Source organism: Python bivittatus, unplaced genomic scaffold (assembly GCF_059951505.1).
Source record: "Python bivittatus isolate LINGU-HERP-01145 unplaced genomic scaffold, Pbiv_v1 ctg000480_np1212, whole genome shotgun sequence".
NCBI classification, from domain to species: Eukaryota; Metazoa; Chordata; class Lepidosauria; order Squamata; family Pythonidae; genus Python; species Python bivittatus.
In genome coordinates, this window is record NW_028277075.1 from 74,563,603 (window position 1) to 74,581,089 (window position 17,487).

Genomic DNA, 17,487 nt, shown 5'->3' on the forward strand with positions numbered 1-17,487 from the left:
CACTGTATGTAAAAAGGACTGAATGTTGCTATATGGGAAAGCTAACATTATCACTAGTGTTCTCCATTTCTTTTACTTTTTAAAGCTGTGTGAGTACTTGCCTACTCTAGAGGCACAGGATGGGAAACTAAGAAAAGGCAAATAATCAGGTGGCAGGGCAATACCCCACAGTGGAAGCAGAGATAATAATCCAAATTTCTCGCAAAATAGAGTTGATCTACATTGGATTTTGATTGAACATGAGAAGGTAAGAGCAGCTTTGTGTTAGATTTTACTGTACTCTAAAATTATGCCACGATGCGGATGGTGGTAAAGTTGCCTTAGGACCTTATTGTATCTGTTCCATCAGGAACTAAGTGTGGAATGATTGATTTGCTGGACACTGGCCAACAGTAATGCCAGGCAACACTTGGGACATAGGGACATGTTTCCACACAACTTTCTCACCTTTTGTACAAAGGAAGGGAAAGAACTTCCCTGAATTCAACAGAACCACAGCAAACAGTAGAATCAATGATAACACTTTCCCCCCAATCTGTACAAGGAAGTATTAGCATTTCAAAACCACGGAATCTGAAGTGCTCTTAAGGAAGATCAAGTTCACAGAATCCAAAAATTCGTAGAGGGCATTAAGCCACTGAGTTCAACCCCTTGCTCAGTGCAGGAATTCAGATGGAAGTATCCCAGACATAGGATATCCAGATGGCTCTCTAGCTTCCATCTGAAGACCTGAAGTCTGCTGCCTCTCTGGGTACTTGATTGCACTGTCAAAGTGTTCTTACTGACAGGTTCTTAAGTTGGTGTTGGATGTTCTGTAATGTAAATCCAGTATTTCATGTCCTTCCTTCTGGAGAACTTTCTTCCATGTGGGATCCTTTTAAGTCTTAAGTAATTTAGTATTATTATATTCCTCTTCTGCCTTTTCTCAAGGCTAATTATTTTTATTTCTTTCAATCTCTCTTCACAGAATTTTCTAGTCCCCTAATCCTCATTGTCTGACTGCAGATTACAGTAGAGTCTTTCTGTAATTTGGAAACCATATGTCTATAACTAATGTGGCTGAACATATAATTAGCAGTTTTGGAGCCAAATTACACTACTGACTTATTCTCAGTTTGCAGTCAATGACTATTCCAAGAACGACTTTTTCACAAGCACATTGATAACCACTTTTTATGTGTGATTTTCAAGCCAGCTATATATCCAGTTAATTGTCATGCCATCCAACCTATACTTAACTAGCTTGCTAATCAGAATATCATGGGGTACTTCAAATACTTTGCTGAGACCAATACATAATATGTTTACCAAATTCCCACCATCTAGTATAGAAATTAACTAATAAAAAATCAGATAAGATTAGTCTTCCAAATCTATGTTACAATACTTTTGGTGATAACTGCATTGTTCTCAAGGTGGTTACAAACCATTTCTTTATAATTTACTCTAGATGTTACTGGGAATTGATGTCAGATGGACTGGTTTTCAGCTCCTTAGATCTTCCTTCTTCCTCTTTTTGATGATATAGATAACATTCACCTTCTCTTATTAGCTATATACATAAGCAGGAAATTGTTGCTGTGTCATCTCAGACTACTTATGAGAGGAAAGATTTTTATGAAAGAAAGATAATATCAGCCTGTTGCAAATATGAATTCAGTTCTAACACCTTGCCTGTCAAAAATGGTATGCCACAAAGGAATCAGTTTAGAAGCATCCTGACATTTTAAATTTGCTTGGTCTGTGGAATTTTTTTGTTCAGGTGTGTAAGTTTTCAACTGCAGCCAGAGGTGACCCAGCTTGAGGGGAGAAAAAGCTATCCTATTGTGCTGAATGTAAAATTTTCCCTTGTTTATCTCTCCTTGCAAGTCCTATCTATTTTTCTCTGGTTATTCTGTTTCTAGAGAAATTTCATTTATGAAGTGTTGACATTTTTTAAATAAATAAATAGCCTGCCCTAATGCTACATTTTGTCCCTGAGCTGAACATTAACAGAGAGCTGCCTAGAAATAGGTTCTTTATGGGGGAAAAAAATGAAAAAAATCCTATCTTGAGGAACAGGGAAAGTAAGTTACAAATAATCCTGGGAAGAATATTTTTGTTATGGCAGCAGTGTGTTTGCTGATAATGTTTGTAACATGAAAAGAAAGTGAAGACTCCAATTTACTGAATCTGTGACAACAAATAACTATCCTTACACAGTTCAGTCTTGCTGAAGTAACTGGTTGTGTGGGGTGTGCATATGTGTGTGAGTGGGTGTGATTTCCACTTCTGTTTTGGCTGACGCTACCTTCTCCTTCATTCCAGTCCTTGGTAATGAAATACTTCCTGCCACTAGTGCAGCTGTGTGAGTTATATTTGATGCACTTTCCTAATCATACAGGGAAGGGACAATTCAGGTGGCTGAGATCTGATGGCAAAGAACCTTCTAGCACTTCACACCTTCCATGCCTGGGGAGCAGCAGTCCAAGCCCAGGGGTTTGCTGCCATTTTTATTACCACTCAATGCAGTGTCATGGAAATAGAGGCTCACAGACTCAACAGCCTGATGTGGAAGATTCATGGTCGATATTGTTATGGGTAGTCCTTAGGAGCTGCCTGGATGGTCAGGTACAGATGTTGGCCTGTTACATTATGGTGTGACATTGAAGACCAGAATTTCAGGCCATTGGAGGCATACTGCAAACTGCTTTGAGGTGGGGTGACCCTGTTCTCCCTGATACTCCCTTCCCTTGAGGTGGGCTAAGCCTGAGGCAGCTTCAGGTCTGAGGGATGCCTGTGTGCGCCTCCCCGCTGGGATCTATACTTAGCCAAATCCCAGCCCCCGCTTATCAGCCCAGCCATGTCATCAGAGAGTATTTTTGGGGACAGCAGCTGCAAGCATTTGTAACGCTTCAGCTTTGCTCCGCTCACAGATGCCTGGGGAGCAGGGCAGAAGGAGACCAGGGTCCTACAGCATGTGAGGGGCAGACAGCAGTCGGGGTGTGTGATGAAGAGTGGGCAGTCAGGCAGCAGAGATGCCCAGACTGGGGCATGGGGCAGGAAGAGATAGAACCATTGAGGAGAACAACAGGAGTCCAGACCGACAAATGACTGAACAGCTGGATATTGTCTGACGGGACCAAGAGAAGCAAGAATCAGGTGGATACACAAGGTTAGTGAACCCAGAGAGAGACGCGGGGGGTTCTGCTGGGAGACCCTTCTCATGCCCCTTACTAGCTTGTGTCCCTGTGTGAATAATGGGATTAGGAAGAAGTAAAGTTATCTATGAGGGTATTCTGGATGCTTCTGAGTGATGAGGGCCATACAATCCTGGTTGGTGAATAATGGAACCAAAGGAAAATCTGGGGACAGGCTCGGAGGTACAAGAGGAAACAGTATGACTACAGGCCTGCCTGATCTGAAGCTTTGTGGGTTAAGACAAACCAAGAGGGCCTCAGAAGCTCAACCTTCCTCTCCATGAAGTTGCTGCCATCCTGAGGGGATTCTCCCTGCACTTTCCTGTCCTTATGTGCCAAGAGCTGACAGGAGGATATTAGAGTCATTCCAGTGAGAAGTAGGGAAAAAGAAGTTTGAGTTCAATCCTGCTGGGATTCTCCCCCTTGCTTCCTCCTGTGTGTGTGTGTGTGGGGGGGGGGGCGCTGTGCGACAGTGAGTGGCAGCCTATTATCAGCGAAAAACTATTTAGAGCCTGATAGGGGAGGAATGCATGATAGGGCAGGCATGCCTGGCAGGCTGTGGTGACAGGGTGCGGCAGGGGGGGACTGGATCCTCTCAGCACTGGGGTAGCATTCCAGCAAAGAAAGCAAGTTGGGAAGCTCCTAGTTCAAATCTCGCATCACTCTGCCTCTCACTAAGGGGTCCCCGGGCAATCTGTCTTAGTTCCCACTTGCCCTATAACATACAATCATACAATATTGGGAATCCAGTTTATGCAAATGCTTGAAATATGCTGGGATGGTGGCTGAGCTACAAGCCACCCTTGAGCTTTAGTTGAAATATAGTTGCACGTATACACAATGTATTTCCTTAGGCCCCCTTCATGCCTATTTTGCAAATCAGAAATTTAGTGTGGTCTCTGCATTCTTCTTTCTGGTGGATTCAACAGACACTGTGTTGAGATGGGCTAGAGCAGGGGTGGACAACCCAAGGCCAAAGTGGCATGTTGGTTAAGGGGTTGGACTAGGACTGGGGCAAATCCACCCTGTAAGCATCTGTTACAAACCACAGTGATGTCAAAATGCTGTCCTGCACATCGTGATGTCACTGTGTAAATGCCACAAGTAATTTGAATGATGAGGTCACAACATCTCATGGTTCACCCTGAATATGGAATTCATTGGGTGACTTTGGGTCAGTGACTCTTAGTTCAGTGTATTTCCTGGGGTTGATGTGTTGTTTTTTTAAAAAAGGAAGCAAAATTCCCATATAAGCTGCCTTGAGCTTCTGGAAATAAGATGGGATATAAATCTAACAAGCAAGCAAGCAAATAAACAAATAATGTGGCCCCTAAGCCTCTTTTTTTGTTTTTCAGCTGCTGAAACGCATCTGAACACAACTGCTGAAAATCAATCGCATCATCTCCTGACATTTTGAGGTAGGAAATACTTAAAAATGTAGTGTAAGCCCTAAAAAGATTTAAAACGAAATGCCTTGGCTCCCTCCAAACCTGGGAAAACAACAGTGACTTTAAAAAATGACTCTGTGTGTGACATGATAACCCACCAACTCTGCCCTCACTGCGGCCCTCACCTCTCTGAAAACCAGAAAGTGTAGTTCTTGGGTAGCCTCCAGAATTACCCACCCCTGTAGCTACTAATGAGGTAGGAATGAAGAGGAAGGTAAATCGTACCTTGAAGTGGCTGAAGATGCATATGGACACAAAGGAGAAACCTTTTCAGCCACTTTTATGCAAACAGAGAATTTCATGAAAGGTCATAGTTCTGCCATGACCTTGCATCATGCTACCGGGAAGCAGCTGCTAAGATTCGGGCAAGGAGACTTAATCTCTCCCTACTTGGAGGGTTAATGTTATTATAATCTTATTTTCACCACAGGACCTATCCACTGGAGTCCAGTTCCCAATTTTAAAATAGGATTGTCTATTTATTGACCCCATGCAGATTAGCCCAACTCAGTTGAGATCAGCACAATCCCCCAAAGAGCTAGCCTCATGGAAAAAGGATGATGTAAAATGAGAATATGTGTTGGGGTTATCCTGGAGATGCCATTTGCTGCAGAGAGGGCAGTGAGAGTAATGGGCTGGAATGGCTCTGGGCTCCCCTGGCTAATAGCTGGGCAATAGCTTCACTGGGTGCCCAGCTTCCCACTCAAACCCAGTTTTATAACATCATGGCAAAGCTGGAAGAGGATTGAATAGCAGTGAGTTTAAAGTCAGAGCCAAGACTGACATGGAGATTGAGATCGAGAAACATATAAACACGCGAGAGAATGAGGGTGAAATGTGAAGGGATCACATATGCCCAACTGAGCTCTGAGCTGTTTACTCCACGTAGCTTTTCTCTTCTCATTTCAGCTTAACTGAACAAGATAGAACCAAAGAGAAGGATACTGTCCTCCTTCTTTCAACCCTTCCTCCTCCTCCTCCTCCTCCTCCTCCTCCTCCTCCTCCTCCTCCTCCTCCTCCTCCTCCTCCTCCTCCGACTCTAATTCTGTCTTGATCTGATTCTTTATAGGTCCCCAGCCTGAGCTGTATCCTGACTAGGTTGGCAATGGATGCTTTTGGTGGAGCTCCCCGATTTCTTGCCTCTCCTCGCACTTTCACAGTCCAAAGTGGCACAAATGCAGTCCTGAAATGGCAGGTGGCCGGGGAGCCGCGTCCCAGCGTTGTCTGGGAGAAAGACGGCTCTGCGCTGGAACTGCCCTCTGGCCGGATGCTTGTTGAGGTGAATGGGGATGCCTATAGTCTGCTGGTCTCTCAGGCTGGTCCAGCAGACAGTGGACGCTACGTGTGCAAAGCGAAGAATAGTGTGGGTGAAACCTACGCAGCTGCCCTGCTGAAAGTGGAGACAGGGACTGAACTGAAACCTAAGGGAGATCTTGATAGCCAGCCACCCATCTTCCTGAACAGGCCTGTCTCAGCATGCGTGACCCGGGGACAGGATGTGACCTTTGCCTGTAGAGTCTCAGGGCAGCTTGAATGGGAAAAAGATGGACGCAAATTATCAGACATCTTTGAGAGTAGCCATTACAAAATAGATGTAGAGCCTGGGGACTGGCATTCTCTGCACATCTATAATGCCCGATTGCCAGATGCAGGTGTTTATGTGTGTCGAGCACAGAACAGCTTTGGAGAGACCATGGCTGCAGCTGTGCTCCTGGTAGATCCTGTGGCGTGCCTTCCTCATGATGACCCATTTCAGGGGGCTCCCCAAAACTGCCATTTCAAGAAGCCACCTGAGTCACAAGAAGAGAAGAGGCAGCAGCACCATCCTGGGCAGATGGTATTGTCTGAAGCCAGGCAGAATGGAGAAGTGCTTCCCGGCTTCCCCCCTACAAAGTGTTTTACTGTGAATGAAGGGAAGCACGCCAAGTTCCGTTGCTACGTCACTGGCAAGCCCAAGCCAGAGATCGTCTGGCAGAAGGACGGGAAGGTGTTGTCCCCTGGAAGAAGACACCTGCTCTATGAGGACAGGGAGGGCTACTTCATCCTTAAGGTGCTTTACTGCACAGCACGAGATTGTGGGCTCTATGTGTGCACAGCCTGCAACATGGCTGGCCAGACGCTCAGCGCTGTGAGCCTCCATGTCAGAGGTATCCACCAATGGGGAGGAAAAAGAGTGGTGGGTGGTGGGATGTGGGAATAGCACTGAATCTGGATGGCAACACATTGACTGGGCTCATAAGGAACTTTAATTGATCTGGATAAATGGGGTGTGCAAGCCCAGCTGTGGCGTGTTAGTGGATGAAAGCGGTGTATGTCTGGGCAACTCCAAAGGAAAGAATTATTTATTTATTACCAGACAAATCAAAGGGGGACATACCTACCAACTACAAGAATGAAAGAAAAATATATGGGTATTGCTTGAAGGGCATGCCATGGCATAAATTTTGAGCTTGGACTAATTTATAAACCAATCCAGCCTATGGTAAATTAGACTACCGCAAGAGGAGGTGCAACTCCAGAGTGGCCAGTCCACTTGGGAGAATGGGAAGAGGCCTGGAGCAAGAATTTCTCAGAGGGATTACAAGATGGGTCTGAGAAGCAGGCGGGAGCCTCTAGACCAGCATTTCTCTTTCTCTTAACTGTTAGTTCAATATGTGCAAGACGTGTTCTCTTCCCTCCTTGAATATGAAGATAATATTATCATTGTGTGATGTATCACCAGCAGTCAGAACTAGTAGCCTAAGAAACATTTTAACACTATATCTGCTCTTTATTTTGGTAGGGATGGGCTACTCTCCTCCATGCAGAGGATATAATTTAATTTAATTTAATTTAATTTAATTTAATTTAATTTAATTTAATTTAATTTAATTTAATTTAATTTAATTTTTCATGTATTGGGCTATGAGGGCCAATGATGCAAAATAGGCTGAAATGTTCAATCTACTGGGGTGGGATTTGGAATAATTTTCTTATTCCAAATAGTTTATCAAATATTTAATACCCTATTTTAAGGTTCTTTAAAAAAGTTATAAAAAATTGCCATTTACTGCCAGATTTCAGTCTGATGAGAGAGTGATGTTTAAGACATGGTTGCTCTTCAACATCTGACATGCTCCTGGGATTGTTCCTTGCCTTCAGTACCACCTCAGTAGAAAGAAGGGTTCCAGGTTTAACAACTCTGAGCCTCAACTTTGGGACAGACCTTCAGAATGGCAGAGATCACACCATGAAGAAGATGGGAAAAGAAGAGGCGGGATGTTAATGGAACTGAGGCAAATGACAAGGGGAGAGCAAATAGGGTTATAAAAAGGGTTTTCACTGTGTGGTATATCAATAGATGGATTTCAGGCTCTTTGCTGTTTCAAGAGAGATGCTTGGGTGATACATGGAACTCATGAATTTTGCAGAATGTTCTGAGGAGAGCAAGAGAGCTGATAAAGCCTATGGAATGCAATGTGAGGCTCAGAAGGAGTAAAGTTTGTTTAGCCTGGAGAGGAGAGTCAGAGGGGTGGATGCAAGATAACAGGCTTCAGTTATATGTCAAAGGCTGCTCTTGGTAAGGGAATCGACTGTTATCTAAACCTCTTGAGGGTCAGGCAAGAGGGGAGATGGGCTTGAGTGGAAAAAGAGGAATTAAATAGCAGGAAAGTTTTTCTGTCTGTAGAATAGCCATGCAGAGAGCCTGGAGTGGCTGCACGTTTTAAAAATAGGCATAGCATATGTCATGATGGGACCTGCGTGGACAAAGGGAGGAAAGAAAAATTAGTCTAGGAAGAGAGAGAGAGAGGGAGATGGCAGACTGTAATTTATTTATTTATTTATTTATATTTATTTATTTAAAAGATTTGTGTGGCTGCCCATCTAAAAACAGCTTTGAGCGGCTCACAACAACAATGATGGGACTGTACATATAGCAGCAGAAATAACTGGGCCTCCAAAGCCCCATTCAGTGATTGAATAAACCAGTGTTTTTCTTAACCTCAGCAGCTTTAAGATGTGTGGAGTTCAATTCCCAGAATTCTCCAGCCATCATAAAGCCACCGAGGTTGAGAAACACTGGAATACAGTAAAGCATTGGCCAACGGACTATTGATTATTTATAATATGGGCAATGCAAACAGCACATCAGTAAATAAATATAGGAAATTAAGCTTTAGCCTGGCCTTCTCCCAGAAATGCTAATTTCCTGTAGGGTGAGTGTGCAAATATTATCCAATACCAGATGAAGTGGTACAGTCAGGAAAACCTCCTCTATCTTACTTCATCTGCTGCTTGTATAGAGCAGGCTCAAAATACTATTTCCAAGGTGATTCTGCCCTTTTAAACATGGGTGGACATCTTGAAGAATTGTAACTGCCATTACCCTGAGGATAAGAAAAGAGGCTCATCTAGGTCTCAGCTCCAACATCTACTCAACCCTGGAAATCCCTGACCCTGGAAATTGGTAGGAAAAAATGGAAATGATTTCCAGTTCAATATAAAGCTGTTTTGCACTCTGTAACTTTGGAGAGGGACTATGCATTGTTGATTAAGAGAAGGGGCTCCCAGATCAGGGGAGACTTCTTTTCAGAAAGGTTTAACCCTGGCGCCTCTCTTCTAGAAACAAAAACACTGGGCTCAGCTGTGCCATCTAAACAACTCCCACCTGTCCTTCCAAAGATATTTGACATTGCTGTTTCCTGCAATTTCATCTCTGTGCTCTGATCCTTGGCTTGCTGTATGGGTGGGCAGGTGTCCATAGCAGTAGGCTCCAAAGAGCTGACAGTATGGCGCTTGAGTGCTATAGATACCACATGCCACCCACTTAGCCCTCTGTTGTTTCTCAGAATAATCCTTTGGAGAAGGGCCATCCTCCTTCCCCCCCTCCCCACTCCTGCACTTCCCCTAAAGCAAACCAAGGTAGGACAGGCATTTTCTCAATAATCCTTAAATCCCAAACGTTAAAAATAATGGCATTAAATGCCTGTGCTTGTAATCCTTTGTCAGTTTAATGCAAAACATTCTAAAAGGGAGAGAGGGTGCCACCATTCATTAAACAATTAGGTTCAACCTACACCCTTACACCCATAATCAAAATATTCTAGTTTAATGTTAAATTATTCTGTAAAGATTATGGGAGATTGCTACAGCATTTGTTAGAAAGTGAAGGTATTTTTTTAAGAAAGATTCTGTATTAATTCAAGCCTGTGCCTATTACTGATTGCTCCTTGTGGGCAAGCCCTACAGAGTTTAGCTAGGTTCATCACAGTTTCTCAGCAGGGAGACTGAGGATGCCAAATACATGCCAGAAAAATTCATAGGAACTGAGCTCATGGTCTTCTGGAGGTACAAGAAACAGCAGCACTCCTTTAAATATGCTAAAAGAGTTATTTATTTATTTATTTATTTATTTTTATTAAGAATTTTTCCATATAATAAAAGACAAATTGAAAGAAAGGAAAAGAAAGAAAAACAAAAACAAAGAAGTGCAAGAAATGAAAAAAGAAAAGAACTAAAATTAAGAAATATAATGATCTCTGACTTCCTTTTCAACAGATAGTTACAATTTTATAATCCCTCTTAGATACTGTATTATATAAGTTCCTTCAGCTGCTCTTTTAGTCCAAGCCTATCTTAATCTTCAAACTCGTAAGCCATCATTTCATTTCTTCTTCTTTCAGCAAAAAGTCCATATAAGATTTCCAGTCTTTCAAAAAAGCTTTTGTTGTTTTTTTCTCTGACCAGGTCAGTTTTCCCATTTCTGCGAGCTCTGACATTGTCACAATTTGTTCCTCCACTGTGGGGATTTCATTGCTTTTCCATCATTGTACATATAATAATCGTGCTGCAGTTAAATATGCTAAAAGAGTTCTGACTCTGGCGAAGTGGACAGTGAGAGGAGAATTATGAAATAAAATATGAAGAAGCTTAAGGGTTGAAGGAGAAGGGTTGGAGTGGCAACAAAGGAACTGTTGTTACCCTGCCTCTCTGTCAGTCCCAGATCCTTGAAGACTGAGGCTGAGTCTAAGGATATAGGACTTTCTGCATAGGTCTCCACATGAGGTCTTTCTGTGTCTGCCTTCCAGAACCCCGGCTACGATTCCAGGCACCTTTGGTGGATGTAGAAGTGATGGAACATCAAGATGCAGTATTAGAGTGCCAGGTGCCTCTAGAGACAATTCCTACAGCATGGTATCTGGAAGACAAGCGCCTGCAACCCAGTCCCAAGTACCTGATGGAGGAACAGGGCCTACTAAGGCGACTGACTGTGCGTGATGCCCGGGCTGATGATGATGGCATCTACTTGTGTGAGATGGAGGGCAAGGGCCGCAGCGTTGGGGAGCTCTCGGTGCAAGGTGAGCTGTTTGAAGTAATTTTATAAATTGAATTCAATAATAATAAAGAATAATAATTTTACATGCGAGCTGGCAAAGACTTCATACCTGGGCTCAGCAGTACCTCACAGGTCTGTAGACATTTAACCTTAATCAGCTCTCAGCTGGACTTGGCAGCATATTCTCAGATGTGACTTGACTGCAGTAGAATCTTTATTGCAGATAGGAATGAAATCTCAAACACAACAGTTGATTGCCCCGGTGAGTCGGAGATTACATCTCTGTGCTCCTGAAGCCTAGGCTTCCTCCTCTTCAGAAGGATATTAGGTGGGTGGCTTGGTGGCTTTAGCAGACGGTTGAGATTTCTTGACTTAATGGATTCTAACTCTGCCAGCCCCAGCCCTTGTACATTGTACAATAAGATAATCCTTTGTCTGAAGAGCTGTCAGAGGACACTACTCTGTTTGAAGGTGTCCTTGGCTATGAAGGCCTGTGCAGTCTAAACTCAATTTAATGATAAAGAACTCTATCAAGGCAGGAGCTCTGATGTTAGCAACTGGACAGAAGATTCAGTAGGCACCCCCCCCAAAATTACGCTGTTAACATAGTATACCATTGTGAATTGTCGGTGGGCCAAAACCAGAGTCTTGATCACATGTGGACAAAGACTCTGGTCTTTGCCACCCTAAGTAATCCACAATTGTGTTACAGCATTCTATGTACAGTACATCATAATATTCCAAAATTTAAACTGTTACCTGGTAGGTATTTTCTATATAAGAAGACCTAACAGAGTGGTACCTATTTGTAATATTAATAATGCAAATCACAGTCCTTCTTTCTGGCTAGTAGTAAATGGCCACCCTAATATGGTAGTGACTGCAACATGATTATCTTGGTGACAGCTAAATAGCATTTGGGTTTCCATTCTGTTAGTAATTGACCAAACTCCCTCCTTCAGGTCTAATTGTAAAGCGTTTGCCACGAAAACTGGATGTGATGGAAGGAGAAAATGCCGCTTTCTACGTGGAGACACGGGAACCTGTGGAAGCACCAAGTTGGGGCCGTAACGGGCAAGAACTGGTTGAGGCACCACATACACTAATCAGGAGCTTTGGTAAAACACATATTTTGGTACTGGTACATGTGTCACGGCATGATGCTGGAGTCATCACTTTCATGGCGGGCGACTCACAAACTTCAGCACAGCTCCGTGTCAAATGTGAGTAGGGAATGGAGATGGGGCTATTGAGGAGGGGAAGGAGGAATTATTATTTTTTTATTTATATCCTTCTTTTCTACCTAGAGATCATTCAACATTTCCATTTGCTTTTGACATAAACATCTTTCACAAAATAAGCCTCTTACAGGGGCTCACAATTATTTATCTTGTCCCTTATCTTGGACTTAACAATGCCTGATATTTGGGAGAAAAGGGGTTTGCCATATTATATTCCAGAAGTCTAGAGTAAATTTAGATTCATACTATGCTCAATTATTTAGACCTGATCATGATCTAATTTGATCAAAGCTGTTATAGAAATGATGTCAAATCAGGACAAGCTTGCATGAAATTAGTACTGCACTGTTCCAGATCGTTAAATCAGTGCTTTATCTTTAACAAACATATTTCCATATCGCTGGTGCTTACAGATGTTGCTGGTTTTGCTACTTCCTAAACTGGCATTGACAAGTGCAAATTGTGTCTGGCTGTACGTCAGATACTTTTTCTCAATCATCTTACTTATCAGACCTTCTCTCATAGGCCACTGCTTGTGATCAGGTTCCTGCTGATGACTTGTAGTATCAGCCGCTGCCACAGTGCAGAAGATATGTGGTTGTCCTAATCCATGCTTGGAAAGAAACCATTCAAAGGCCCATATAAACCAGGATATCAGTTTCCTGAGCATCTAAGCAATGAATGAAAGAGATAGGGCGGGGTCTTAAGGTTACTAAAGCATTTTTGAATATTCTATTTCTAAAAATGATCGTCCACCACAATTAGTTTTTTCTTCTTCATACACACACGTGCTTACAACAGTTTGAATCTGCATTCTCCTCTTCTAAGACTACAGTATAGAATTGAATTTGGCAAGGTTATAGTCAATGTGATTGATTTTAGAATCCATCAACCAGATTTGAGCTTTACATTTTTTTTGGAAGTGACCTCAAATTGAAATTTCAGATACCCTTGGAAAGCTTGAGAATTTAGAAACATGAAGACCTGGCTTTCTCAACAGATATAATTTATTTATTTTTTCTTCTGACCTAAGTCTTAGGTTCTTATTTTCTGCTTACATCCATCCATTCTCCTATGAATAGGTTCTGTGTTTCTGATTATCTACCTCACAAGAAAATCAAATAGCTGTTGGATAGCTTCCTCCAATATAGCGCCATCCATTTATGATGGACTACAACTCCCATCATTCAAAGCCAGAACTGCTGGTGGGAGATGGTTGAGGACTTCAGCCTAGCATATCCTGAGGCACTCAACTGGAGGAATGCTGCTCTAGAATCTTAATAGCGGGGGGGGGGGGGAGAAAGAAACAAGAAGAACCCTTAGCTATATATAAGTAAGAGACTGTGAGCTCAGTGGAAAACTATGAATAACTCTTGATCAAGAGTTCTTGTACTCGAAATGTCTCGGGAACAAAATTCATCATGGATAGAAAGCTGTTCTAACTCCAGTTGTCTTTGTTTTCTGTTTTTGCTGCAGTCCAACAGTTTTTCAACTTCCTGCTTCCTCAGGAGGACTTGGGAAGTTTCCTTTGTTGCTAAAAGTAAAAAGTATTCTGAGAAGCTGCATTCAATAAGGAAGTTGTCCAGCATTTGCACTTCTCTCAAAAATTTTCCAGACATTTCCCATGTTCATTAAACATTCTATTGAAACTGATCTGCATACTTCAGTTTTCCTCCATTTACATATAATTTGCAATCATTCTATTTTACATGCAAAGTCAACTAACTTTGACCCATTCATTTTGGAATTCATATGCCTCATTACAGCATGCAATGTATCTAACATTCATCACAAATTGTTCAGGTCCTCAGCCAACAATATGGCATTGTCTGCCATATAAAATTAAACATGCATTCATGCCCTTATGAACACACCTCTAATGTCATCACAAGCATTTCTTATACATTTAACATTTAACACATCAGGTGACCAAGGGGACATCTCAATCCTTGTGTTATTTGAACCATAAGTCTTCAGTTTATTATCACACATGCTTTACTTCTATCATACACTGCTATTATCACGTTTAAAAATCAACCTTCCACTCCACATCTGTGCAAAATAGCCCACAATTTAAGCCTGCTCATTTTATTGTACACTTCTCTAAATCAACTGAGTAAAATTAAATTCCTTTCTTACTTCATAACAATTAGCCATTTAAATTAGCAATTTAAATTAGTTAAATGAATTATAATAAACAAAATATTAAGTGTATTTTGTTTTCTTAACTTTGTTGTGAGGTTGTGCCTCCATAACTTGAGAGTTTGCCACTAAAATTTTACTAGGGTGAACTTGGGCTCTAAAAAATGGGGTTATATGTCACTTGTAGTTTGGATATGCTGCAGCCCAGAAAGATTATTTTCTGCTTCGAGTTAAGCTCAGGTCCTGGTGACTTGTGCTCATGTCCCTATAGCTTTCTTGGCAGCAATAAGGAGCTGGTACAGTTAGCTGCAAAGACTTAGTTCCTACACATTGCATAGAACTGGGAATGAGCTGGAAGAAAGCCAGCGATCTGAAAGAGATTCCTGTCCACATAGAAATTCAATGGGAAGATGGCTCACTTTTCAAAGACTGTCTCCGGGCTGTGGATGGGATTCTATTCCCCTATAGAAATATATTTGTAGTTTGTGGGTCCTCTAAAGCCAGTTTTGTCCCTAGATGCCAAGCTGAGGCTAACAAGCTAGCCGCCTAGTTGTCCGTTTAGGACAGAAATAGTCCAATCACAATTATATTTGTTCTATATTTGATAGAACAAATCTATACTGATTGGCTATTGTAATGTGCTGTACTTTGCAGATTTTTCAGAAGTTTTAATTACATCACAATATAGGTTTATGGGGATCAGGTGGCTAATACAGGAAGAAGATAATATAAAGTCACCCTCCGGGGGTGATGGGCAGCATATAAATTTAATAAATAAATAAATAAATAAATAAATAAATAAATAAATAAATAAATAAATAAATAAGGACTTCTTCTCTCTAGGTGCCAAAAGGATTCCACCAAGTGCACCTGTGGCAGTAAAGATGTGCACAGCACGTAGCAATGCTGCCCTCCTGACGTGGTGCCCACCACCAGATCTGCATCGTAGCCCACCAAGCAGCTACGTCCTTGAGAGGCAGGCTGCAGGAGAGGCTGAATGGGTGCCTTGTCTAACCACTGATGTTGCTAGCATGGTTGAAGTTCCGGGGGATGGTGTGCCCCAGGAGGCTGACTACCGCTTCCGTGTATGCTCTGCCAATCAGTATGGGTGCAGTGAGCATGTGGAATTCCCAGGCTCCGTGCATCTTGGTAAGCCTCCCTGCTCCTAAGGGGTGGGCTTTGTCTCTGCATAAGAGTGGGGGTCCCAAGCATCTCCCTCTTGTGACTTTGGTTGCTTTGTGGCTGAACGTCTGGCTAGTTCCTCAGGCACTGATTAGTCAACTCCTTCTTCCTCTTCCCACTGCACTAGTACACTAGTCTGCTTTTCCCAACTGGCTGTTCTGCATCTGCACCCTTCTTACACATTCAGCTTGCTGAATACCTTTCTTTTTTTGGAGTTTGAATTCCATTGGAATAATTTATTCTGTATGATTGGATTTGCAAACTGTGCGAGCCATGTGTACACACCATCTATTGAATCAAGTACAATCATCTGGGTCTGTACAACTCCTAACTTATAAACCAAGATTTACAAACCAGAATGACTAGACTCATCACAACAGATTCATCAACAAATCTTTACAGGTTTTACAGACAAACCTTTACAGTCTCAAACTACAAACCTGTAAAGATTAAGGAAGATGACCTTGATGGAGATATGCAAGATCTGTTACCAAAGCGATGAGGGATAAAACATATCATAAAACACAACAGAGAGAAAATACGTGGAAGAGACTTAGACAGACCCCTTCCTAATTCACAGGAGTATAAGAAGCGGGAGGAGATACAGCACAATCAGACTTGCAAGATTGATTTAAGCCCCATTACAGGAAGGCTAGAACGACTTTTACTGAGAGCAGCTATAATAACAGGGTCTTACTAGTCACTTTGGTAATGGATCTTGCATAGCTCTGTCAAGATCTGTGGAGTCCCTGTCAAGATCATTCTCCTTACTCTCTATATAACTATACACAGCTTAGTATGATTATAACGTCAGTCTGCATGTGGTTACTTGCATCACCTATTTTCAAATTACTTGTAGTAAGTATAGAGGAGGGCCTTGAAGGACAGAGCGAAGTTCCATTACCAAGGTAACTGTCAGGTAAACAAGGCTTGAGTCCAGGCCAAGAAAGTGTTTTATGAAAATGCCTCAGACAGACCCCCCCCCCTTTAATTCACATGAAGTTAAAAGAGGGAGGAAGGGAGGCACATTCAAACTGTTACTATGGCTGTTCTAATAAAAGTAGCTTTAGGTCTACTTGGTTTCTTAGTCTGGTCTACCTTATAGGGCTGACATTACTCTCCCAATATTTGACTCTTCTTACAGTGCCCAGAGCCCATATAAAAGAGGGACTGCAAGACGTGACGGTTTGTATCAACGAGGACGCCACGTTTTCAGTCCATCTTTCAGCTCCCATGTCTGGTTGCTGGTTCCTCAATGGGAAAAGGCTGGCAAAGGAAGAGGAAGACCAGCAATACCGTATCATACACAGTGGAGTAAACCATACATTGCAGATCAAAGGTGTGCAGTTAAGTGCCAATGGGTCCGAGGTGCGATTTGAAGCCAATGGCGTGAAAGAATCGGCAGTGTTACACGTACAAGGTGAGTTCTTAACTGGCCCTGAGAACAGAGCAGGGATTAGAAAATCAAAAACAATCACATGCTAGTAGCTACGTTCTAGGAACAGGAAGAGGACAGGATTATGGCTGTAATATAAGAAAGAGAGGCGGGCAGATCCCTCTGTTTTCCTGCTATGGAGTAAACAGCACCTGCTTTTTGGGAGTGGAATTTTAATCTTGACTGGTGCTGGGATATAAAAGGCACTTTCCCCTAGTATGGTTACTCTAGTCAAAAGTGGAACCCCTCACTGTGGTTTTCAAAGTAAACAAACAAACAAAAAATCATGAGATCCAATAGTGTCTTTCTTGCATCATGTGAAGTCTGACTTGCCATGCGGCCTGTGTTTTTCCCATGGCTTGCTTGCAACTACGATCTATTTAACTGCAAAGGCTATCTGAGAAACTCAGTCTTTACATTTACATTTGCCTTCTTTGAATGACAGGCAGTGCAAAGCCTCAGGTACCTCCCAGCTCTGTTTTACCACTTATGTAAGAGTCTCCTGGGTGGCTTTTCACACATGGCCTTGTACAGAATGTGTACA

At 42.3% G+C, this 17,487-nt stretch overlaps 1 protein-coding gene across 8 annotated transcripts in view; it reads left to right on the forward strand.

Annotated features, from left to right (window-relative positions):
- The first annotated feature begins 2,885 nt into the window (after window positions 1-2,885).
- OBSL1 (obscurin like cytoskeletal adaptor 1) overlaps window positions 2,886-17,487 on the forward strand; it is a 61,665-nt gene continuing 47,063 nt past the window's right edge. For 3 of the 8 annotated variants that reach the window (XM_007435699.3, XM_007435703.3, XM_007435701.3), the window contains exons 1-7: window positions 2,889-3,154; window positions 4,535-4,597; window positions 5,697-6,774; window positions 10,696-10,965; window positions 11,906-12,166; window positions 15,170-15,475; window positions 16,653-16,928. In XM_007435699.3, the coding sequence (XP_007435761.2) occupies window positions 5,733-6,774; window positions 10,696-10,965; window positions 11,906-12,166; window positions 15,170-15,475; window positions 16,653-16,928 (2,155 nt within the window). In that variant the 5' untranslated portion in view covers window positions 2,889-3,154; window positions 4,535-4,597; window positions 5,697-5,732. Of the gene's footprint in view, window positions 3,155-4,534; window positions 4,598-5,696; window positions 6,775-10,695; window positions 10,966-11,905; window positions 12,167-15,169; window positions 15,476-16,652; window positions 16,929-17,487 lie in introns of all 8 variants that reach the window. The other 5 variants (XM_007435702.3, XM_025171467.2, XM_088146334.1 and 2 more) reach the window with 4 other exon arrangements.